The sequence below is a fragment of the Arachis stenosperma genome, chromosome 4, assembly GCF_014773155.1.
Source record: "Arachis stenosperma cultivar V10309 chromosome 4, arast.V10309.gnm1.PFL2, whole genome shotgun sequence".
Taxonomy (NCBI): Eukaryota; Viridiplantae; Streptophyta; class Magnoliopsida; order Fabales; family Fabaceae; genus Arachis; species Arachis stenosperma.
In genome coordinates this window covers 148,173,731-148,198,756 of record NC_080380.1, presented here as the reverse complement: position 1 = coordinate 148,198,756, position 25,026 = coordinate 148,173,731, and the positions used below count along the sequence as shown (strand labels likewise).

The 25,026-nt window shown below is 35.1% G+C and overlaps 3 protein-coding genes across 3 annotated transcripts; all 3 read left to right on the top strand.

Annotated features, from left to right (window-relative positions):
• The first annotated feature begins 1,973 nt into the window (after nucleotides 1-1,973).
• Nucleotides 1,974-3,707, top strand: LOC130973047 (F-box protein CPR1-like). Its single transcript, XM_057897421.1, has 2 exons — nucleotides 1,974-3,161; nucleotides 3,398-3,707. The coding sequence occupies exons 1-2, from the start codon at nucleotides 2,012-2,014 to the stop codon at nucleotides 3,418-3,420; spliced, it is 1,173 nt and encodes a 390-aa protein (XP_057753404.1). The 5' UTR covers nucleotides 1,974-2,011; the 3' UTR covers nucleotides 3,421-3,707.
• A 6,577-nt stretch (nucleotides 3,708-10,284) lies between these two features.
• LOC130977150 (F-box protein CPR1-like) lies at nucleotides 10,285-12,228 on the top strand. Its single transcript, XM_057902177.1, has 2 exons — nucleotides 10,285-11,473; nucleotides 11,707-12,228. The coding sequence occupies exons 1-2, from the start codon at nucleotides 10,324-10,326 to the stop codon at nucleotides 11,727-11,729; spliced, it is 1,173 nt and encodes a 390-aa protein (XP_057758160.1). The 5' UTR covers nucleotides 10,285-10,323; the 3' UTR covers nucleotides 11,730-12,228.
• A 7,232-nt stretch (nucleotides 12,229-19,460) lies between these two features.
• Nucleotides 19,461-20,078, top strand: LOC130975920 (secreted RxLR effector protein 161-like; the record flags this gene model as incomplete). Its single annotated transcript, XM_057900636.1, has 1 exon — nucleotides 19,461-20,078. A coding segment is annotated over exon 1 (618 nt), but the record flags the coding sequence as incomplete, so codon positions are not given.
• Between the last annotated feature and the right edge of the window lie 4,948 nt (nucleotides 20,079-25,026).

Genomic DNA, 25,026 nt, shown 5'->3' with positions numbered 1-25,026 from the left:
AAAGGGGAGGGGGGAACGACGCCGTTTTAACATGTTTTAAAAATAAAATAAAAATTTCACCACCCGGACCAGGTCCAATCAACTGGCCGGGTCCCCGATTTTTACTAAAACCCGTCGGGTCAAACCAGGTGCACTGCATGGCCGGTTCAACGAGTGGCTCGGCCCGGTCAGGTGACCGGATTTTTGGTCGAATCGGCCGAGTCGAGCCGAGTTTGATAACTATGGGTAAGACCATGTGATTAGGTTCTCACTCCCTACAACTCTATCTTTTCAGGACCAGCGAATAAGGTTGCAGAGTTTTTGTTAAGTACTTAGATATACTGTTTCTGTTTCTATTCATATGTAATAGATTTTTCTCGCCTTTATTACTAAATTCTTGTAAGAGGGATATGATTCGTGACTGTAATGACATATATATATAATATTTGTAAGTTGCTTGAGTAAAAAGTTGTATATATATATATATATATATATATATATATATATATATATATATATATATATATATATATATGCTTGTTTGTTTTCATGAAAAAGCATTTTCGTATTTTTAAAGAAAACAGCGATACGGTTTCGAGTCAAAAGCTCCTATTTTATTATCATGTATACGGAAATCGCCGTAATACTTCTCGCTATCAGAATGGCACTGCCGGAAGCGTGACATTCTGATAGTAAGGATGTTACAACAATGACAAAATATTTGGATGAAATTGTCAATTTTTATATATTCTCTACAATATTAGTTTTTAAATGTAATAAATTTCTTTATGATGTAGGTTTTCAATTGTGTATTTAGGGCTCAAATATGTGCCTATAAAGTATAAAAATTTAACTGTCTTGAGTATATACTTTTACAACTTTTAGAATTGTTACAAATTCTATTGTAAACCATGTTGTGGACACTAATACCAGTCTTATGTCTCATTATGTTTCCTGTTTTTTCTAGACCTCTATCTAAGTATCATAACAGAGAAGATTATTTAATTTGCTTGCTTCTATATTTTTTTCATTTGGTTGTTTAATGACTAAAGATGAGATAATGAATGCACAAGTAAAATTATTTATGTAAAACTTAAAGATGTTTTATTTTATCAATTACATGCACAAAATATATACTTTTCTTTTTAATCATGCTGTTAACGCGGTTTGTTTTAAGTTGTTCTCTAATAAATTATGGCGGACTCAGACAAAAATAAATTAATGCTTAATCACCTTGTATGTCAAATCACAAAAATTTAAAATGAAAAATGTAACATAATTTTTTATTACAAAATATACTAAAACAAAAGACTTTAAAAAAAAAAACAAAAAAAAGAGAGAAAATAAACTATGGTTGTTCAGGAATTGGTTAAAAAAAATTGTTTATTCGAATATTTTTATTTGATTAATTTATTATAGTATAAATATTTTGATGTTAATTACAAAGTATTTTGTGAAAAACAAAAGTAAAAAAATATTAAATAAATAATTAGAATGTAAGAGTGAAAAATATATTGAATTAAAAAGTTTAATTTAGAGTGATTTGTTAATGAACTAAATAAGAATACTAAATAAATTTAACTTTACTATTTTATATACTTTTTAAAATAAATCCTTAAAAACAATTATATATTTTATTTTTATAAAATTCAGAACAATGTAACTAAATATTTTTTAAATTTGGTTGTTTATTCGATTTTTTTAAATATTAATTAAAAAAATTAAAACAAACACAGTTAAATATATTTATTATTTTTTTAATTAAAAAAATCTAAAAAAACAGAATAATCAAGTTGAAATTCAAAATTTTAAATTTAAATCTTCTTAATCTAACACATTATAAATAAAATCTTAGATATTCTTTTAAACACCGAATTCAACTAGTTGCCGTACTTCTGTGGTAACTAAAGAAACCTTTCTTCCGGTAAAAATTAAAAATTGGTATATGAATTGCGAAAAGCTCAGCAATCCAAGCATGGATAAGGAGAAGGAGCTGAAGCACACGGTGAACAAAGCAAAAGAGGAATCGAGCATGGAAAAGAAGAATCAGAATGGCGAGAGCAAGAGCATTCACGACATCCTCCCTCTTGACCTGATTCACATAATCCTTCTGCGGGTGCCAATGAGACATCTCGCTTCCCTCAGGTGCGTTTCCAAGGTGTGGTGCTCTCTAATTTCTGATCCTGACTTTGCGGAATTGCACTTTCACCACTCTCCCGCTGTCACCAACGCATGCTTCTTCATGAAAAACGACACTATGGCTGACTTGGTTTACTTAGACGACAATAATGCATCACAAAAAGAGGTGTGTCCCCCTTTCCAAAAGAAACCACCTTCTTATTTTTTGGTCTTAGGATCCTGCAGAGGATTTATTCTCTTCCATCGACATCCACATTTTCTTATGGTATGGAATCCACTCACTGGATCCACCCAAAGAATATCCTACTCTCATATTGTTCATCGTAGTAAGCCCCATGGCTATGGCAGGATTGCCTACGGTGTGTATCTGCATGGATTTGGTTATGATGCATCACAGGATGATTACTTACTTCTTGTAGCTTGGTGCGATTGCAATGGACAATATCATTTGGATTGCTTTTCCTTGAGAACCAATTCATGGATTAATCTTGATGCTGCTGTCCCCAAAGTCTTGGGTCGTCATTACTGGCATTCTCGTGGGTTGTTCTTTAATGGCGCTGTTCATTGGGTGCCTTTCGAACTTAGAGATTACAGGGATACTATTGTTATCTTTGATCTCAAGGAAAAGACTTTTTCAACTATATCTGCGCCGGAACAACTGTCATGCTCCTATCCAAGTGTTGCCCTACTCGGAGGCTGCCTAGCCTTGTCTTCTTGCAATGATAATTGCCCTAACACTGACATATGGGTGATGAAAGAATATAAAGTGCACTCATCTTGGACTCTCTATCAGATACCTTGCAAGGGCTTCCGGCCTCTGTACTTATCTAGTAATAGGGATATTATTGGAAGAGGTTATACTTCGTGTGGTAAAACAGGGTACTTCATATATAATGTCAAAGGAGACCTGCTCAAGCATTTTAAAGATCTGTGTTGTCAGCTTCCCAGACTAGAACCCTTTATTGTGTATACAGAGAGTCTCTTGCCACTCCCTAGTGACATTAAGGATAAGGATAACAAGAAGAAGATGAAGAAGGAAATCCGTATGTAACCATTTTCCTATGCTTTGCACGACCTGTTAGTTTTCATTGCATTTTGCATCAAGTTCCAATCAAATGTGACTTTTGTTTCTGGATGCTGAAATTTGAATTTATCAATGCTTGGGAATCACTGATCACTGTCTTGCTTCCTGTAGTCCGGGCTTGTGGTGCAGTTTTGAAGTTTAGATTATTTTCATGTCTAAAACTTTGTCTTTTACCTGAGCTTTTTTTTTTTGCAGGCCATCAAGTTCACCATGAATAATTTGAACAACCTGGTGTTGCTAAAGGTTAGCATCAGACAAAGAAAGAGAATTAGGAGCCAACATACAAGTGAAAAGCTTGACACATGGGGAAGAAGAACATTTGAAAAGTGCAAATGAAGTTTAGTTGGTTATGCAAAACTTTAGATGTTTTATTTCTTAGTTGGTTATGTAAAACTTTAGATGCTTTATTTTGCAGATTGCATATTGTACTTTTCTTTTATCATGTCAAAACCTTATGAATCCAATCTAGAAGTTTTAATTGTAGATTCTTTTAGGGATAATACGTTTCTCCTGCAAACTTGAGATGCTAGGTGTGGAGTCTAGTGAATTTGTCAAATGAATCTCTTGTAAAATTTCTCCTCAGCACTCACCCCTTCATTCGTCTTCATCAAGGACCCTGCAGAAGCTCGCTACTGCTCTGATCTAAACGAAATATTTCATGACGATACTATTATTCGGTTGCTCAGGTAGAAGAACTACATGACGAACATATGAATGGAGTGTTATTCTTGTTTGCTGGATTGGAATTATGATTTTCTCTGTTTAGGTGTGGCAAACTTTTTTTTTTTTGAATGATTTGTTAGTTGAATTGAATATCTTTTCCGATCTGAAAGTTTGGTTAAGCTTTATTAGTTTGATTATCAATTCTACTATGGTTTTGTTTGTTGAACATGACTTTTCCTTCATGAGACTATTTATTTGGATGTGTTTATTTTAAATTTTTTAAATTATTCTAATCTAGTTGAACCGCTAAAAATATAATCAAAATTTTTTTTCCTTGACTAAACTGGTTTTTACTATTGTCAACACTAGAAGTCTTAAGACAAAAGAAACAAGCTAAGCTTTTATTTTTATCAACTTTTACTTGCATTGTGATGCATGATGAAAAGATCCGTGAATCTTCGTACAATGAGAATTAAAATTTACTATCTTGTAACTACTAATGAGCTTTGATGGTGAACTTGACGGCAAATGCTTATTAAGAAATCACATTAATCCTTGAATTAAGATTTGTTGTTCATTGGTTGAAACCTTTGACCAAAATCAGCAGTAACTCAAAAAAAATAAAAAATAAAAAAAATTTATGGTTGCTGAAAATTGCTTCCAAATAACCGATTCCAAAGTTGCATTATTTCTAGGAACTGAAAAGAGAACAAAAAAACGCGGGAAAATGCTCGTCTTTTTAACTGAATTGATGGAATAGGCATATGAATCTTTTTCCTCGCCAAAAACCCTAACAACTTGGACACTTGATTCTGTTGTAAATGAAGTGTAGGTTTGCAAGTTGAGCTGGAAAGAAGCATCTCAAAACTCTTGTTCTATTTTTCTTTTACTTTAAAATATGATTATGTCTTTTAATTATATATAATAGTAAAATAATATTTCTTAGATTATGAATGCAGTTGAAGTTTTACATTTACTTCTTTATGTTTTATAGCTGTACAATATTTTCTTTGTTGCATTATCTTTCACTGATCTATCATTAGATTCGGTTCTTTGAATACTAACTGCTATGTTTAAATGATTCTAAAAAGCTTATATTGCTAATCGCCTTTTCTTCATGCGTTGGTGGTCGATAGAAAGAGTGTAATAGGTCGTACAATGTATACACACAATATTACACTTTACTACGAGATTTAACATGTGAATTCCACCTTGAAATTTATCAATTTACTAATTCAGTTTTTTTGCTTTAAGAGTGAGCTGTATTGGCTCATTAAATTCTATTTTTCTGCATGTAAATACATAAATATAAGCATATAATCATCTTGATTATAAGTCAAGGAAAAATGGATTGTTAAAAATCAATTCTCAGAAATGGTAGAGTAAATGCTATAGCCTATAGTGCATTTAGCTTGTTGATAAAAAGATTGCATTTTTACCTTCAATTTTCTTTTCTTTTCTTTTCTTTTTTTCTAATTTGATAGTTTAGTAAAGCTTTACTCTGAAACTACGAAGCTATACAAGCTTAAACAGGTAACTATTAACGAAATCTCAAAACAAAATTAAACTCACCATTATCATGCCACTCACCAACAGGATACACATATAAGAGGAATCTCGATAAAAAAAACCTCTAAGAAACATAAAGAGAAAAAAGCGTACTCCTTTTATATGAACTAAGGCGATTAAAAAAATAGTAGATATTACAATAAAAATTTTATAATTCTCTTCATGTAAATATACTTATTTTGTATTGAATTACAGAGTTTCACTTTGATATGTTATAAAAGTGTTACCTTTATTTAAAGTGTGACTAAATAAATAAATTACACTTTTAACACAAGTATCTTTATAAAAAGATATTTTTAGCATCTTCATTTGAGTAAGTGTTTTAAAAAATACATCACACATAAAACCAAACAAACACCATTATATCCAAGATCCAACCTCACAACATCCAAATAGAACGGCTCTCCGGTTTACTCTCGCATATAGGGGTGTTCATGGATCGGATCCGATCCGCATATCAGCGGTATTTATCCGAATTCGATCTAAAAATTGCGGATATGGATCCAATTCACAAGGCTATCGGATCGGATTGCGATTTTGTGTAGATATTCGTATATTCGATCCGCATATCCGCAAAAATAAAGAAATAAATAAAAAAATATTCTTTTATATTTTATTTCAACTAATAATTATCATATATGCTATATTATTTTAATTTATTATTTAAGAAATGTATGTTTAATATTATTTTAAGAGTAAACATATTTAAAAGAATAAAAAATTAAATTTTATTGATATTTTTTTAATAAAAATAAGCTTTTAAAAATATTTTTGTGAATCCGATATCCAATCCGATCCGCACATTTGCGAATTGGATCGGACCGGATCCAAGCTTTAAAATTGCGGATATTGGATCTGATCCGATCCGCGTTCACCCCTGGTCGCATATCCCATCTAAGAATATCTCTCTTCAATCCTTCACATCCGTAACATCTTGGGCTTGTAAGCGACAACACTATTTTGGTGGCGAATCCACTATGTGCACTTGCCCTGTCTGCTTCTTTGAAATCACAAAATTGTTTTTGATGAGCTTTCTATCTATTTTCTTCATCATCATAATAACAATATCTTTAAAACCAAAAAGTTATTCTTGATCAGATTGCTATAAGTCAGTTACTAAGGATTTGTATTTTACATTCTTACATCAACCTGCTACACTTAAACTAATATGTAAAAGAAACTATCAATCCAAGACAGATAGATCAGACTAGAGTAACTAGCAATATTTCAGAATATGCATAATGCAAACTCAAAACAGAACTGAATAGGAGTAAAGCAACAATAAATCGCTACTAAAGAATGATATACAACAACTAATTAAAAAATTTCACTTGGTCTTAATGACTATATTGGTGATTATAATAAAAATACTAAAATGTAACATTTTACCATATTAAAAAACAAATTATGTTTACTACATCACATCAAAATGTCATAAAGAAGCTATAGGTATGCTGTATGCTAATTATTTTTTATATGATGGATGAAGCAAGTTAACGGTAGTTTCTTATTTGGTGGTATAGGACATGACAATAATTAGATAATAGATACAAATAAAGTAACCTTTTGAAACAAAGAGCAAAGTCTGTCCTAAACAATAAAAATGAGAGAAAATGCTTTGATTAACCCAATGTGGCCAAATGAAATTTGCAATTAAATGAAAACAGTGAACTAAGCCAGTGAGAGAGGAAGAAGACGTGCTGTTCTGCCCAGAGCTGCCGCGCGAAGGATCGTCGCCGTCACCCTGTGTCGCCGTCAACCCCAGCCACCATCGCCGCTGTTCGTGACTCTGCTTCGATGCGCGTGGAGAGATAAGGGGTCGCCAGGTGGTTCCGCCGTCATTGGAATTTGCGGTTGAGGAATTTGTGGCATTTTTGCGATAGAGTTGAGTTTTCGAGGTTGCATGTAACGATTAGAGTTGCTGTGGTTGTCTTGGGAGTGGAATGAAGCTGTGGTGGTTGCAGCTGCCACAGTTGCGCGCCAAGGAAAAGGATTTTTGACCCGCTGTATAGCTGTTGGTCTAATTTTGGAAATGATTTTAAAAGAGTTTGAGAAATGTTTTGGATGGGATTCTTGAAGGGTGGCAACGTTCAAATTTTAAAGGAGATGTTGCCGAAATTTTTAAAAAAATTGAAAGTTTCGTTTTAAGTGGTTATTTAGAAAGATTTGGATTTTAAGGATTACATGATTTGATTTTGAGTTATTAAGAAAATAATTACGTTTTGAGTTTGTTTTATTCAGAAAAGAATGAATTATATTTTGATATAAATTATTGATGAACGTAATGGGAGGTGTGATATTAACTATTAAGGAACGAAGGATGATGAGGATTGATTTTAAAGTCTGATTGTTGAATGATATTGAAAATGGATTTGAAAATGAATTTGAATTTGATTGAGATATATGTGACCGGTTAAGAGGCGGTGGCATTATCCACTTGCTCCGGGTAAAGATTGTTGTGCGTGGGGATCGTGGTGGTTTACCGCCCACGAGTTTGTTGTTTTCCAATTGAAAACGTCTGTGGGGATCGTGGTGGTGTACCACTCACCAGATGGGGATTGTGGTTCTGTACTGCTCACCTGTTTTCAAGAGGACAATGTCCGAGTTAGCTACTGGACATGTCGGGTTGGCTGTAGGACAAACATTCATCATATGCATTTGCATGCTTTATTTGGGTTTGAATTTGTCTTGATTTGCCTAACTGCTTAATTGTTATTAACTGCTATCTAAGCTACTTGTTGTATCTGCTATCTATACCCGTGTTTTCCTTATCTGTTTTGCCTGTATTTGTTCTGGTGTGGTACTTTTGAGATTGAGTATTGGTGCTGAATTGATGATAGTGTTGATTAATTGCGTGATTGGTTTTTGATTGAGATTTAGTTAAGTATGAAAAATCAAGCTAGTTTAGCATAAACTTAATGAACATATGCTTGAAACAGGTTAGTCATTCATACAGTTTAAGAAACTTTTAAGATCTTCTTCTAAGAAAAGAAAGGCTTTGGATTTTGGATAATTAACTTATTTCTTTAAAAAAATTTTGGATTTTTGCAAGTTAATAGTTGATTTTCAAAAGTTTCATATGACAAACAATGAGCACTGTACTTGAAAACAATTTTCTTTTTAAATATATTCTTATGATAATTCTGAAAACCCGTGGTAAGAGTGTAAGACCATGTGATTAGGTTGTCACTCCCTACAATTTTATCTTTTTAGGACGGGCGAATAAGCTTGCAGAATTTTTGTTAAGTACTTAGATATGTTGTTTCTATTTGTATTCATATGTAATAGATTTTTCTCGCCTTTATTACTAAATTCTTGTAAGAGGGATATGATTTGTGACTGTAATGACATATATATAAAATATTTGTAAGTTGCTTGAGTAAGAAATTCTGTATATATGTATATGCTTGTTTGTTTTCATGAAAAAGCATTTCCGTATTTTTAAAGAAAACAGCGATACGGTTTCGAGTCAAATGTTCCTATTTTATTATTATGTATACGAAAATCGTGTAATACTTCTCGTTATCAGAGTGACGCAATCGGAAGTGTGACATTCTGATAATAAGAGTGTTATGACAAAATATTTGGATGAAATTGTCAATTTTTATATATTCTCTACAATATTAGTTTTTAAATGTAATAAATTTTTTTATGATGTAGGTTTTCAATTGTGTATTTAGGGCTCAAATATGTGCACATAAAATATAAAAATTTAACTATCTTGAGTATATACTTTTACAACTTTTAAAATTGTTACAAATTCTATATTGTAAACTATGTTGTGGACACTAATATCAGTCTTGTGTCTCTTACTATTTTTTCTAGACCTCTATCTAAGTATCATAATAGAGAAGATTATTTAATTTGCTTGCTTCTATATTTTATTTTATTTGGCTGTTTAATGACTAAAGATGAGATAGTGAATGTACAAGTAAAATCATTTATGTAAAACTTAAAGATATTTTATTTTATCAATTACATACACAAAATATACACTTTTTTTTTTTAATCATGCTGTTAACGCGGTTGGTTTTAATTTGTTCTCTAGTAAATTATGGCTGACTTAGACAAAAATAAATTAATACTTAATTACCTTGTATACCAAACCACAAAAATTTAAAATGAAAAATGTAACAGTTTTTTATTACAAAATATACTAAAACAAAAGTCTTTTAAAAAAACAAAAAAAAAAGAGAGAAAATAAACTATGGTTGTTCAGGAATTGGTTAAAAAAAAATATTTATTCGAATATTTTTATTTGATTAATTTATTATAGTATAAATATTTTGATGTTAATTGCACAGTATTTTCTTTGTAAAAGATAAAAGTAGAAAATATTGAATAAATAATTAGAATGTGAGAGTGAAAAATATATTGAATTAAAAAGTTTAATTTTGAGTGATTTGTTAATGAATTAAATAAAAATACTAAATAAATTTAACTTTACTATTTTATACCCTTTTTAAAATAAATCCTTAAAAATAGGATTTATATATTTTATTTTTGTAAAATTTAGAACAATATAACTAAATATTCTTTAAATATTATTACTTATTCAATTTTTTTTAAACATTAATTTAAAAAACTAAAACAAAGACAGTTAAATATATTTATTATTTTTTAATTTAAAAAATATAAAAAAACAAAATAAATAAATTAAAATTTAAAATTTAAATCTTCTTAACCTAAGACATCATAAATAAAATTCTAAATATTCTTTTAAACACAGATTTCAACTAGTTACGCCACTTGTGTGATAACTAAAGAAAACCTTTCTTCTACTAAAAATTAAAAATTGGTATATGAATTCCGAAAAGCTCAGCAATCCAAGCATGGATAAGAAGAACAAGCTGAAGCACACGGTGAACAAAGCAAAAGAGGAATCAAACATGGAAAAGAAGAATCAGAATGGCAAGAGCAAGAGCATTCACGACATCCTCCCTCTTGACCTGATTCACATAATCCTTCTGCGGGTGCCGATCAGACATCTCGCTCGCCTCAGGTGCGTTTCCAAGCTGTGGTGCTCTCTAATTTCTGATCCTGACTTTGCGGAATTGCATTTTCACCACTCTCCAGCTGCCACCAACGCATGCATCTTCATGAAAAACGAGACTATGGCTGACTTGGTTTACTTAGACGGCAATGATGCATCACAAAAAGAGGTGTGTCCCCCTTTCCAAAAGAAACCACCTTCTTATTTTTTGGTACTAGGATCCTGCAGAGGCTTTATTCTCTTCCATGAACACCCACATTTTCTTGTGGTATGGAACCCACTCACTGGATCCAACAAAAGAATATCCTACTCTCATATTGTTCATCCTGGTAAGCTCCATGTCTATGGCAGGATTGCCTACAATGTGTATCTGCATGGATTTGGTTATGATGCATCACAGGATGATTACTTAATTCTTGTAGCTTGGTGCGATTGCAAAAGACAATATCATTTGGATTGCTTTTCCTTGAAAACCAATTCATGGATTAATCTTGATGCTGCAGTCCCCAAACTCTTGGGTTTTCATTACTGGCATTCTGGTGGGTTGTTCTTTAATGACGCTGTTCATTGGGTGCCTTTCGATCTTAAAGATTACAGGGATGCTATTGTTATCTTTGATCTCAAGGAAATGACTTTTTCAACTATATCTGCGCCGGAACAACTGTCAAGCTCCTCTCCAAGTGTTGCCCTACTCGGAGGCTGCCTAGCCTTGTCTTCTCCCAATGATGATTGCCGTAACACTGACATATGGGTGATGAAAGAATATAAAGTGCACTCATCTTGGACTCTCTATCAGATTCCTTGCAAGGGCTTCCGGCCTCTGTGCTTATCTAGTAATAGGGATATTATTGGAAGAGGCTATACTTCGTGTGGTAAAACAGGGTACTTCATATATAATGTCAGAGGAGACTTGCTCAAGCATTTTAAAGATCTGTGTTGTCAGCTTCCCAAATATGAACCCATTATTGTGTATACAGAGAGTCTCTTGCCACTCCCTAGTGATATTAAGGATAAGGATAACAAGAAGAAGATGAAGAAGGAAATCCGTATGTAACCATTTTCCTATGCTTTGCACGACCTGTTAGTTTTCATTGCATTTTGTATCAAGTTCCAATCAAATGTGACTTTTGTTTCTGGATGCTGAAATTTGAATTTATCAATGCTTGGGAATCATTGATCACTGTCTTGCTTCCTGTAGTCCGGGCTTGTGGTGCAGTTTTGAAGTTTAGATTATTTTCGTGTCTAAAACTGTCTTTTACCTGAGCTTTTTTTTGTGCAGGCCATCAAGTTCACCATGAATAATTTGAACAACCTGGTGTTGCTAAAGGTTAGCATCAGACAAAGAAAGAGAATTAGGAGCCAACATACAAGTGAACAGCTTGACACATGGGGAAGAAGAACATTTGAAAAGTGCAAATGAAGTTTAGTTGGTTATGCAAAACTTCAGATGTTTTATTTCTTAGTTGGTTATGTAAAACTTTAGATGCTTTATTTTGCAGATTGCATAATGTACTTTTCTTTTATCATGTCAAAACCTTATGAATCCAATCCTAGAAGTTTTAATTGTAGATTCTTTTGGGGATAATACGTTTCTCCTGCAAACTTGAGATGCTAGGTGTGGAGTCTAGTGAATTTGTCAAATGAATCTCTTGTAAAATTTCTCCTCAGCACTCACCCCTTCATTCATCTTCATCAAGGACCCTGCAGAAGCTCGCTACTGCTCTGATCTAAACGAAATATTTCATGACGATACTATGATGAAAGTGACCTTTATTGATTTCATTGTCCCAATGAAGAACAAGAGGGAGAAGAATATGGACCAATCTCGTGAATGTGATACTAGGAGGGTGCCTAGCCTTGTATTTCATAAACTACAGTTTTGGTGATAATAGAACTCAGATATGGAAATGTGAATTCATCTTGGACTCTACTCTATCACATTCCTTAATCCATATGATGTTTCTTAAGTATCCAATCATTTTCTCAGGAAAACTTAACAACATGAAAATCAATCCACTGCTTATGAAAAATTTAAGTTATCTAACATTCAATTTGATTGGTTTAAAACCATAGATTATTAATTCTTATTGTTATGAAAATTCTTACATTAAACTAACTGCTTCATTAAGGATATATAGTAGAGGTGTTACTGAAACTACTTAAACACGTTTTAAAAGGATAGGTCCTATTCTGCTATTCTTTGCACTACACTATTCCTCGTTGGTTTTATTACGTTGTGATCAATGTAAAAGTACTGAGCAAGATGCATTGTGCATCAAGTTGCATTCAGATGTGAGTTTTGACTATTCATGGCGAAACTTGAAGTATCAAATGCTAGGGTAATCATTAATAGTTGTCTTGCTTCCTACAATCTAGTATTGTGGTGAGGTATGCTTCGTTATTGTGCTGAGTGCTATACATAAATATACTTTTTCTTATTGATTGTATACTTTCAGTTAAGATGTTAGCTTTGGCAATACCTTAAATAATTTTTGGTTGATGTGTATCCTTTGTAATATTATTAGGTACATCACAATGAAATAAGACTCATAAGATTTATCTTACTGTCATACAAATAATCAACATGTGACTGAAAATCTGTTGATGGCCAATGAATTGCTAGTTGCTACCCATAGAAGGCAAAATTGAGGATTAGTGAACTCTATTTAAGAATTTGTCGCTAGCTAACAGGTTGTTACATGTACAAACGGAATTCGAATCTTGGCCATTTGCTTAAACGAACTAGTGAGCTAACCACCAAATCATTCCAACTTTATTCAAAAGCTAAATGCATAAAGGTGCATGGTTAATGTTTGGGCATCCGGGAATTTATGAGGCCAAAATCCTAGCTATATATGTATGTGATGAGTTTGGAAAACTCTAAACCAAATTGATGATGATTAAACATTATTAACAGCAAAATTATTAAGCTAATTTTGATTAATGGGCTGATTAAAATAATTTTGTTGTGCAGATTTTGTTGGGCCGAAACAAAAGAAAATTAACAAAACCCAACTGTTGCATTATTAATTCAGCTTTGTGTTTAAAAGCTAGTTATATTTGGGCCAGAATAAATGTTAATGTTGCAAGCCCAAACAAATGCTTTCTTGTTTGCTTCCTATGCTTGATCCGCTACACAACTTATCAGGAAAGCAAATGCTTACTAATTGGGCCAGCTTTTAATTTCAACACTACAAGCCCAAGTCTCACAAATGATGAATGTTTCCATTCTTGGTCCGAAACAAAAGGAAAAATGAAAGCTAAGTGCTTCCAACGGAACCAAGGTGTTAACCATGTGATGGATTTCAAAATCTATTACATTGTTAATTAATGCATGGGGAACATGAGAGAGAAAAATTCAGCTGATGTGATTGATGGTTATTATGACTTACACACCACTCAATAGGGAAGTAAAAGCAAGCTATGCCTACTTAATTTGATCAACCACTTTGTATTGCTTTTCTTTCAGATTCTTTATTTCTCTCTCATCTCTTTCTTCTTTTCTCTTTGGTCTTTGTCCAGTAAACCATGGACGCCGTGCTCTTCAACGAAGAAAAGGAAAGAGTAGCATGCATCAAGACCATCAAGCTAATGATGGCAAGAAAACATACCAAAAGAAAGATGAGCTGTGGCTAAGATGCTTACCAAATGTGGTTAGATTTGGTGAAGCTATCTTGAGCCTTTCATGCTCAAAAATGGAAGAAGAAGATTCGGCCAGCTAGAGGAGATTCTTGAAGCATGGCTTGTCTTTGATTCTGCTCAACCACCACAGGGAGTAGCTAGAGTGGCGAAGTGATGGTTGAAGGCAGGGATTGAAGCAGATGAAGTCATCATCATCATGAGGCATCAAGGGCCAGAAATCCATCTTGGAGAGCAAGCCAAGGATGGAGAGCCCGGATTGATGAAGGGTGATGATCAAGAAAGGACTAGAGGTAATTGCATGTTGGTTAATGCATGGTTATCTCTTCTCTCTCTGAGTGGCCGAACCGGTTCTGTTTGTTGAAGGAGGAAGAAAGTTGGTTCGGTTTTGGCTTCAAGTGTGGAGGCTTTTCTCTTCTTTAAAAAGGGGGAACAACCACTGTTTGAAGTAAGGAGAAAATTTGAGAGTGCAAGGCACAGAGTTCTCAGAGCTACCTGAGCTAACAGATTTCTCTTCTCCTTCAATGTATTCTGTTTAGTATTTTTCTGTTTAATTTTGTCATGTCTTGAGTCTCATGGTAAAAAGGCAAACAGTGAGGTTTGTAATGAAAAAGCCATAGAGCGGAAAAAGGCAGAGAGTGCAAAATTGAAAGAAAAAGCCATAGATGTCTTAGAGGTCCTTTGTTCATCTATGTTGTGTATCATGATTCTGCGGGAATCCCCTTGTAAGTTGGGTTAGCACTTTACAAGTTGTAATCAGATTGATTATAGTGAAATTCCATCATGTTTGTGATGGAGACTGGATGTAGGCTGCACTGCACTTAGCAGCCGAACCAGGATATATCTGGGTGCAAGTTCTTTCTCTTTCTACTCCATTTCTGTTTTCTACCACACACGAGCAAAAGCCAGAATTATCTCGTGCCAAGTGACGAGACAAAACAAAAAGTCTCGTGGCAAGGGACGAGACAAAACAAAGTTGCTCGTGTCAAGTGACGAGCAAAAACAGAAAAGTCTTCTCTGAAGTTCAGCAAGTGCCAGCATTTAAAAAGAGGGCTAAGATTCAACCCCCCTTCTCTTAGCCACTGAAACCATCAATTGGTATCAGAGCTTGGTCTCAAAGAGATCAAGCTTTGCAGCTTGGAGTAAAGATCCTCATGGCAGAAAACAGTGGCACAAATGTGTTATCATACAATCTGGCTGAAGGTCAATCAAGCAACAGACCTCCCCTCTTCAATGGGAAAAATTATACCTATTGGAAGGAGAGGATGAAGATATTTGTACAAGCCGTGGATTACAGACTTTGGAAGATCATCTTGGAGGGTCCTAAATTTCCAACCACCACAAATGCTCAAGGTGTAGTCTCTCTTAAACCAGAAGCAAGCTGGACCGAGGAAGATAGGAAGACGGTGGAGTTAAATGCCAAGGCAACCAATCTGCTCAACTGTGCTATCAGCTTTGAGGAGTACCGACGAGTATCACGATGCACAACGGCAAAGGAAATCTGGGACAAGTTGCAAATCACTCATGAAGGAACTACCATAGTAAAGAAGACTCGGACAGACATGTTGAACAGGGAATATGAAATGTTTACAATGAAGGAAGGAGAGTCCATTGATGAACTGTTCGAACGGTTCAATGTCATCACTGTTGGCTTAGATGCTCTTGGAATCACACATTCAGAATCTGTGCTAGTGAGAAGAGTGTTGAGATGTCTCACAAAAGAGTGGGAAACAAAAGCCTTAATTATTTCTGAGAGTAGTAACTTAGATTCTATGACACTTGATGATTTGAGAGGAAACTTACTTGCCTTTGAAAACTCCTATTTGAAAAAAGATTCAAAAAAGAAAGGAATTGCTTTTTCTTCTGTGACTAACCCTCTGGATAATGAATCCAGTGATAACTCTTCTGAAAATGAGTTTGTGCTGTTTGCAAAAAAATTCAGGAAAATGGCAAAGCTCAAAAGCAAAGGCAGCAGCTCCAGGAGGACAAAGAAAGATCTTAGCAAGGTAACCTGTTTCAATTGCAAGGAAATGGGTCATTTCAAATCTGATTGTCCCAAGTTAAAAAAAGAAGAGAAGCCGAAAAGGGTGAAGAAGAAGGGACTGATGGCCACATGGGAAGATTTGGAAAATGATTTAGATGATGATGATGAAGAGTCTGAGACTAAATCACAGCACTGTCTCATGGCAAATGAGATAGATCAGGTATCATTTCAAAACTCTAATACTGAAGACCTTCATCTCATGATAGATCACCTTTCTGAAAAAATAAGATGTTTTCTAAATGAGAACCAAGATCTTGAACAGCAAAATTTCATTCTTAAAGCTGAAAATGATTTTCTCAAAGAAAAACTAAGAGAGGCCGAAACTGCTTGTGATCTTGTGGAAGAAAACAAGCTGTTAAAAGCCCAAGTTAGAAGCTGTGAAAGTGATCATTCTGTTCTTGCATATGTGAACTGTTTTAAGCAAAATGAAGAGTTGCACAAAGAGGTTAAGAGACTTAAAGATGACCTAGCCAAGTTCACCCAAAGTTCTGAAAATTTGAACCAAATTTTGGCTAGTCAAAAACCTCTTTATGATAAAGCTGGGTTGGGATTTTATACATCTGAAAAATCACATTTTGAAAATATTGCCTCATCTTCAAATAATGTAACATATCAAGATCCAACTCACTTTAACAAAACTACAACTCCTAGATTTTGTAGAATGTGCAACCGAAGTGGTCATTTTCCAGTTCAATGCTTTTTTGGTGAAAGAATGATTGGTGACAAAGTTTACAAAGTTGTTTTTGATTACAATGATTTGGGACACAAGAGGTGGTTTAACGTGAAAGGATCCAAGAAAATTTGGATACCTAAGGTCACTTGAGTTTATTTTGCAGGTCTGCCTAGCATCTAAGAAAAAGGAAAATATGTGGTACATGGATAGCGGATGCTCTAGGCATATGACCGGAAAGACAACCTTCTTCATAAAGCTTGATGAATATGATGGAGGACTTGTTACCTTTGGTGATGATGCCAAAGGGAAAATAGTGGCTGTTGGGAAAGTTGGTAAAAACTTTTCTTCTTGTATAAATGATGTGCTTCTTGTAAATGGTTTGAAACATAACTTACTTAGTGTTAGTCAACTGTGTGATTTAGGTTTTGATGTTATCTTTAAGAAGTTTGTTTGTTTGGTTGTTTGTGAGAAAACTGGGGATGTTTTATTTGAAGCTAAAAGATGCAATAATGTGTATGGATTAACTCTTGAGGATTTAAAGGAACAAAATGTAACATGTTTCACCTCTCTTGAATCTGAAAAATGGCTTTGGCATAGAAAGTTGGGACATGCTAGCATGTACCAAATTTCTAAGCTAGTCAAAAAGAATTTGGTTAGAGGAATTCCAAACATCAAGTTTGATAAGGACCTTACTTGTGAAGCTTGCCAATTGGGCAAACAAGTAAAATCCTCTTTTAAATTAAAAGATGGAATCTCAACCAAAAGGCCATTGGAAATGTTACATATTGATCTTTTTGGTCCTACTAGAACTCAAAGTTTGGGAGGTAAACATTATGGTCTTGTTGTGGTTGATGATTACTCTAGATTTGGTTGGGTACTTTTCCTTGCTCATAAGAATGATGCGTTTTATGCTTTTTCCACCCTTTGTAAGAAAATTCAAAATGAAAAGGATTTGAAAATTGCCCATTTGAGAAGTGATCATGGAAGAGAATTTGAAAATCAAGATTTTGAAAAATTCTGTGATGACTTAGGGATTTCTCACAATTTTTCATGCCCTAGAACACCCCAACAAAATGGGGTGGTTGAAAGAAGGAATCGAAGCCTTCAAGAAATGACTAGGGCCATGCTATGTGAGAATGAAATTCCTAAATTTTTGTGGGCTGAAGCTGTGAACACAGCATGTTATATTTTGAATAGAACAATCATTAGAAAAGGGTTAAAGAAAACTCCTTATGAGCTATGGAAAGGAACCCCTCCCAATCTTAAGTACTTTCATGTTTTTGGATGCAAATGCTTTGTACTTAACAATAAGGAAAACCTTGGAAAATTTGATCCAAAATCCTATGAAGGAATGTTTGTTGGATATTCCACTACAAGCAAGGCTTATAGAGTTTATCTCAAAGAGCATAGGATAATAGAGGAATCCATACATGTTACTTTCTGTGATTCTAACTTAATTCCCAGTACTGTGATAGATAATGATTCAGATGGAGAAGGAGCTGGAACAAGCAAAGAAAATCCCAAATCTGTCCAGAATGAAGAATCTGCCAGTCCAGTTTTGTCTCGTCAGATTGAAGGAGAAACTTCCGATTTGTCTCCTGAGCAGGGACGAGAAACTGAAACAGTGAGGCCACCAGAAGTTCATCAAAGCTCAACACCTGTTCGAAAGCCTAGAGAATGGAAGTCTATGAAGGGTTATCCTCATGACTTCATCATTGGTGACCCCTCTCAAGGAGTAACAACAAGATCATCCACCAAAAGGCCAACCGAACCTAGCAATCTTGCTCTCTTGTCACAAATAGAACCCAACAATGTCAAACAAGCTCTTGAGGATCCATCATGGGTCAAAGCAATGCAAGAGGAGCTTGCTCAATTTGACAAGAATAAGGTTTGGACACTAGTACCTCATCCGGACGGTAAAAAGGTGACGGGTACTAAGTGGGTTTTTAAGAATAAGCTTGGTGAGGATGGACAAGTTGTTCGTAACAAGGCTAGATTAGTGGCCCAAGGTTACGATCAAGAAGAGGGTATTGATTTTGATGAGTCTTTTGCTCCGGTAGCTAGAATGGAAGCAATTAGGTTGCTTCTTGCCTATGCTGCCCATAAGGGTTTCAAAATGTTTCAAATGGATGTTAAATGTGCCTTCCTTAATGGTTTTATTGATAGGGAAGTGTATGTGGCTCAACCCCCCGGTTTTGAACATAAAGAATTTCCAAATCATGTTTTTAAATTAACTAAGGCTCTTTATGGTCTTAGACAAGCTCCAAGAGCTTGGTATGAGAGGCTTAGTGCCTTTTTGTTGGAAAATCATTTTCAAAGGGGAACCACCGACACTACCTTATTTATTAAGACATCTAATGATGATATCCTTCTTGTTCAAGTTTATGTTGATGACATTGTATTTGGTTCGGCCAATGTTTCCTTGTGTGAAGAGTTTGGAAAACTCATGACTAGTGAGTTTGAGATGAGTTTAATGGGAGAGCTTACTTTCTTTCTTGGACTCCAAATTAAGCAAACTTCTAGTGGTATTTTTATTCACCAAGGAAAGTATGCAAAAGAACTTATTAAAAAGTTTGGCCTAGAAATTTCCAAATCAATGGGCACTCCTATGCATCCCAATACTAAACTTGAAAAGGATGATGATGGCCAAGATGTGGATGAAACAAGGTATAGAGGAATGATAGGTTCACTGATGTACCTTACCTCCTCTAGACCGGATATAGTCCAAAGTGTGGGTGTATGTTCAAGGTTTCAATCACATCCAAAAGAATCCCACCTTACGGCTGTTAAACGCATCATTAGATACATTAAGGGAACTTGTAATTATGGATTATGGTATCCTAAATCTGATGACTTTTGTGCAGTAGGGTTTTGTGATGCAGATTATGCGGGAGACCGGGTGGATAGGAGGAGCACCTCCGGCATGTGTTGCTTCCTTGGAAGCTCACTCAACATGTGGTCAAGCAAGAAACAAGCCACAGTGGCTCTATCCACTGCTGAAGCCGAATATGTTTCCGCATCTGCTTGTTGCTCACAATTAATTTGGTTAAAAACACAATTGGAAGATTACAAATTAAAAATCAATAGTATACCCTTATTTTGTGATAATATGAGTGCTATAAACATTTCAAAAAACCCTGTTCTGCACTCAAGAACTAAGCACATTGAGATAAAATATCACTTTATTAGGGAACATGTGCAAAAGGGTACTATTGATATTCAATTTGTAAAATCTGAAGACCAAATTGCTGATATTTTTACAAAACCTCTCTGTGAAGACAGATTCTGTTCATTGAGAAAAAGTTTGGGAATGTTTGATTTGAGTTTTATTGAAAATCTGTGAATTTGTGACTCTGTTCTGTCTTGCTCGTAGGTTTGGACGAGATAAAAATAAATGGCACAATGGAAGAGCTGTGGTCTAGGGGGAGGGAACGCAGAATTTAAATTTTATGGGCCCCACCAAATTTCCATAACCCTACCCTAACAGCTTTGGTAGTTATCTCTCTATGTACTTAAGAATCTTCTTTCTTGTGTCATAATATCTTCTTGGAAGAGGTTATTGTCAAATCAAATCCTTCTCTCCATCTAATCCCTTGATTTAAGGTAACCACTTTTCAGTTTTTGATTTCAAAAGTTAAAAGGGAAATAATCTTTTTGGGCAATAACCGCCCATAATGGTCATTAACCGCCCACTAATGATCATTATTTCCATCACTCTCTCTCTCTCCAAGCCACATTTAATGCGTCACCCACCTTGCTTCTCTCCCACTCCATTCGGTTATCAACCACACCCTTTCATATTCTCATTTCTCCATTACTATGAAAAAGAAAACCGCGCCAAGAAAAAGTGAGAGAATTCTTCTATCTCGGAAACCATCAACACCTCAAACCCACACTCATATACACATTCATTCAACCTCATCATCATCTCCTTCACCACCATCCAAACAAACAACCACCATGAGAAAGAAGGTGATTGCTCACAAGAGCTCAGGCCGAGGAAAGAACAAACAACCCGCAGTTGAAGAAGAAGAGCAAGAATCTCACACTTCTCCTACTCCTTCACCTCCTCCATCATCACCGAAGAAGACTACCCCCGGAAAAAGCTCAAAGAAAAATCAAGGGTTTGCACTAAATGACACAACCGAACCTCAGAACTTGGAATCCATGGAATTCCGAGACAAGTATGTCAAGTCTCACTCTCATTTTGATCCAAGCAGATTCAACTCATGCACCTCTTATGAGTTTCACAAAGAGGTTGTGGAGAAACGTCACTTGTGCACTACATATCTTGTTAGTCTCGACAATCTCAAGAACACCAACATTCCCTCTCTGTTTGAACTTCTCAACTGGAAACCTCTGCTCCTTATCAAAAAGCCAGTGTACCCAGGTCTTGTTCGAGAATTCTATGCTAATATGCGACTCATTGATGGAACTCTTCATTCCTATGTCAAAAGGGTTCAAATAGCCCTTGATGCTGAGACAATTGGAGCAGCCCTGGGCTTCAAGGATGAAGGTCCACGTGCATATATGCGGAAAAATGGGACACACAAGTTGGTGTTTCACACAATACCGTTCTCCAACACATTTGCAAGAATCTCTCTGGATTGCATGGCACCATTCCAACCCACAAATCCCTTGGACCGATCAACTCCTTGCTTCACAGGATCATCACTCATATTCTGACACCCCAAAGCGGCTCACATAACCGAGTAACATTTTCTGACTGTCTCATATTGTTTGCTTTGGTTACTTCTACTCCTATCTCTTTTGGTTATATTATGATTAGACACATGTGGGATTCTGTTAGAAGCACCATAAAGGCTAACCTGCCTTATGGTATGTTTTTAACTGGAATATTTGAGTACTTTAAAGTTGATTTGTTGAATGAGAAGGTAGAAAACGATGTGTCTACAATCCGAGGTGGAGGAGTGACTAAAGAAACCAAAGGGAGAAAATCGGACAGTGAGCATGAGGGAAGGCCAGAATCTTCCAAAACCATCAGGTCCTTTCAACAGATCTTGGGAGAATTCTCAAACATGGCTGACATGATGTTTCGGTCTCATAAAGAAGCCCGGAAGCAGGCTTATGAGAATGAGAAAGCTTGGAAAAACTGCAAAGAAAGGGTCAACTTGATGCTGGAACATCTTCACAAGGATTTGGGAGAAGAGAGTGAAGGAGGCGCTGAAGAAGAGGACATGCAATTCTCTGATAATTAGTGATTTTTTTTCTGTTTGATATTGGCTCCATTAGGCTCAATCTTTTTTTTGTATAAGCATGACTTGATACTCACTGCTTTAGGATACTCCCTAGGATGCTTTGATACATTTCTGCTACTTTATCTTTAATATTTTGTTATGTTAATTATGGTTTCTGCAGGTGCTCCTTTGATGACAAAAGGGGGAGGAAATTTAGGTTCCAAAATTGAAAATGGAACGAAACAGGGGCTGGAAAAACAGGGGTTGAAATTTTCAGTTTTGAAGATTCATGATTACCCTTGTTTAAAGAATGCATGTTGATTGCATATGATCATTGCTGCTTGAACTGCATGTTGTAGTTTATCATGATTAGTTTATTTGGCATTTGGTTTATAATGTTTGATTTATTTTGATGCCTGGCTGATTGATTCATCATTGATAAACTTGTTGGATTGAAAATTTATTTTTGGCAGTTCCTTTAAATGTGTAAATATCAAAACTGCCGTGTTTTGTTCTTCAAATATTTTTTCATTATGTTGTTTTGCTCTTATATTCTAAAACAGGAAAATATTTGAAAAATGTTTGGATAGCTTTGTGTTGTATGAATTGTTTGAGCAGTAAATCAGTTATGATATCAAATGAGTTTTGATTATCAATTAAAACTGCTCATAAATCAAGCATTTAGCATTATAAAATTTGCTAAATAACATTGTTACTTGAAGCTTGATTTAAATGTTACAGGTTTATGCTTCCCTTGGTAAAATAGCATATATTAAGGGGGAGCCTTGTGACATTTTGAAAGGGGGAGAAATTCAAAATCAAAGGGAGTATTCCTTACTCAATCTTTTAATTTCTTTCCATTTCAATTTTAATAATGTTTGTCATCAAGGGGGAGATTGATGAGTTTGGAAAACTCTAAACCAAATTGATGATGATTAAACATTATTAACAGCAAAATTATTAAGCTAATTTTGATTAATGGGCTGATTAAAATAATTTTGTTGTGCAGATTTTGTTGGGCCGAAACAAAAGAAAATTAACAAAGCCCAACTGTTGCATTATTAATTCAGCTTTGTGTTTAAAAGCTAGTTATATTTTGGCCAGAATAAATGTTAATGTTGCAAGCCCAAACAAATGCTTTCTTGTTTGCTTCCTATGCTTGATCCGCTACACAACTTATCAGGAAAGCAAATGCTTACTAATTGGGCCAGCTTTTAATTTCAACACTACAAGCCCAAGTCTCACAAATGATGAATGTTTCCATTCTTGGTCCGAAACAAAAGGAAAAATGAAAGCTAAGTGCTTCCAACGGAACCAAGGTGTTAACCATGTGATGGATTTCAAAATCTATTACATTGTTAATTAATGCATGGGGAACATGAGAGAGAAAAATTCAGCTGATGTGATTGATGGTTATTATGACTTACACACCACTCAATAGGAAAGTAAAAGCAAGCTATGCCTACTTAATTTGATCAACCACTTTGTATTGCTTTTCTTTCAGATTCTTTATTTCTCTCTCATCTCTTTCTTCTTTTCTCTTTGGTCTTTGTCCAGTAAACCATGGACGCCGTGCTCTTCAACGAAGAAAAGGAAAGAGTAGCATGCATCAAGACCATCAAGCTAATGATGGCAAGAAAACATACCAAAAGAAAGATGAGCTGTGGCTAAGATGCTTACCAAATGTGGTTAGATTTGGTGAAGCTATCTTGAGCCTTTCATGCTCAAAAATGGAAGAAGAAGATTCGGCCAGCTAGAGGAGATTCTTGAAGCATGGCTTGTCTTTGATTCTGCTCAACCACCACAGGGAGTAGCTAGAGTGGCGAAGTGATGGTTGAAGGCAGGGATTGAAGCAGATGAAGTCATCATCATCATGAGGCATCAAGGGCCAGAAATCCATCTTGGAGAGCAAGCCAAGGATGGAGAGCCCGGATTGATGAAGGGTGATGATCAAGAAAGGACTAGAGGTAATTGCATGTTGGTTAATGCATGGTTATCTCTTCTCTCTCTGAGTGGCCGAACCGGTTCTGTTTGTTGAAGGAGGAAGAAAGTTGGTTCGGTTTTGGCTTCAAGTGTGGAGGCTTTTCTCTTCTTTAAAAAGGGGGAACAACCACTGTTTGAAGTAAGGAGAAAATTTGAGAGTGCAAGGCACAGAGTTCTCAGAGCTACCTGAGCTAACAGATTTCTCTTCTCCTTCAATGTATTCTGTTTAGTATTTTTCTGTTTAATTTTGTCATGTCTTGAGTCTCATGGTAAAAAGGCAAACAGTGAGGTTTGTAATGAAAAAGCCATAGAGCGGAAAAAGGCAGAGAGTGCAAAATTGAAAGAAAAAGCCATAGATGTCTTAGAGGTCCTTTGTTCATCTATGTTGTGTATCATGATTCTGCGGGAATCCCCTTGTAAGTTGGGTTAGCACTTTACAAGTTGTAATCAGATTGATTATAGTGAAATTCCATCATGTTTGTGATGGAGACTGGATGTAGGCTGCACTGCACTTAGCAGCCGAACCAGGATATATCTGGGTGCAAGTTCTTTCTCTTTCTACTCCATTTCTGTTTTCTACCACACACGAGCAAAAGCCAGAATTATCTCGTGCCAAGTGACGAGACAAAACAAAAAGTCTCGTGGCAAGGGACGAGACAAAACAAAGTTGCTCGTGTCAAGTGACGAGCAAAAACAGAAAAGTCTTCTCTGAAGTTCAGCAAGTGCCAGCATTTAAAAAGAGGGCTAAGATTCAACCCCCCCTTCTCTTAGCCACTGAAACCATCAGTATGGAATAATTCTATGTCAAATTTAACTTGAATTGAAGCCCATTTCCATTTACCATCATGAACAAGAATGAGTTTCGCTTAAAATAGTTAAAATATGATTGTAAATTTTGAAATAATCTGTGAAAATTTTATTGTTTGTAGGAAAATTGATCATTGTTTGTAGGAAAATTGATCATCATTGGCAACAACTGCCTGCGATTGGAAAGTCAGAGATTGAATACTATGCTATGTTGGCCAAAGGTTGGAGTTCACCGTTACAATGGAAGTAAGTTCT

Coding starts and splice junctions, on each gene's coding strand:
- LOC130973047 (XM_057897421.1), top strand. CDS start 2,012: ATGGAAAAGAAGAATCAGAATGGCGAGAGCAAGAGCATTCACGACATC. Junction 3,162..3,397: donor GAAGATGAAGAAGGAAATCC/GTATGTAACCAT, acceptor TTTTTTTTGCAG/GCCATCAAGTTCACCATGAA.
- LOC130977150 (XM_057902177.1), top strand. CDS start 10,324: ATGGAAAAGAAGAATCAGAATGGCAAGAGCAAGAGCATTCACGACATC. Junction 11,474..11,706: donor GAAGATGAAGAAGGAAATCC/GTATGTAACCAT, acceptor TTTTTTGTGCAG/GCCATCAAGTTCACCATGAA.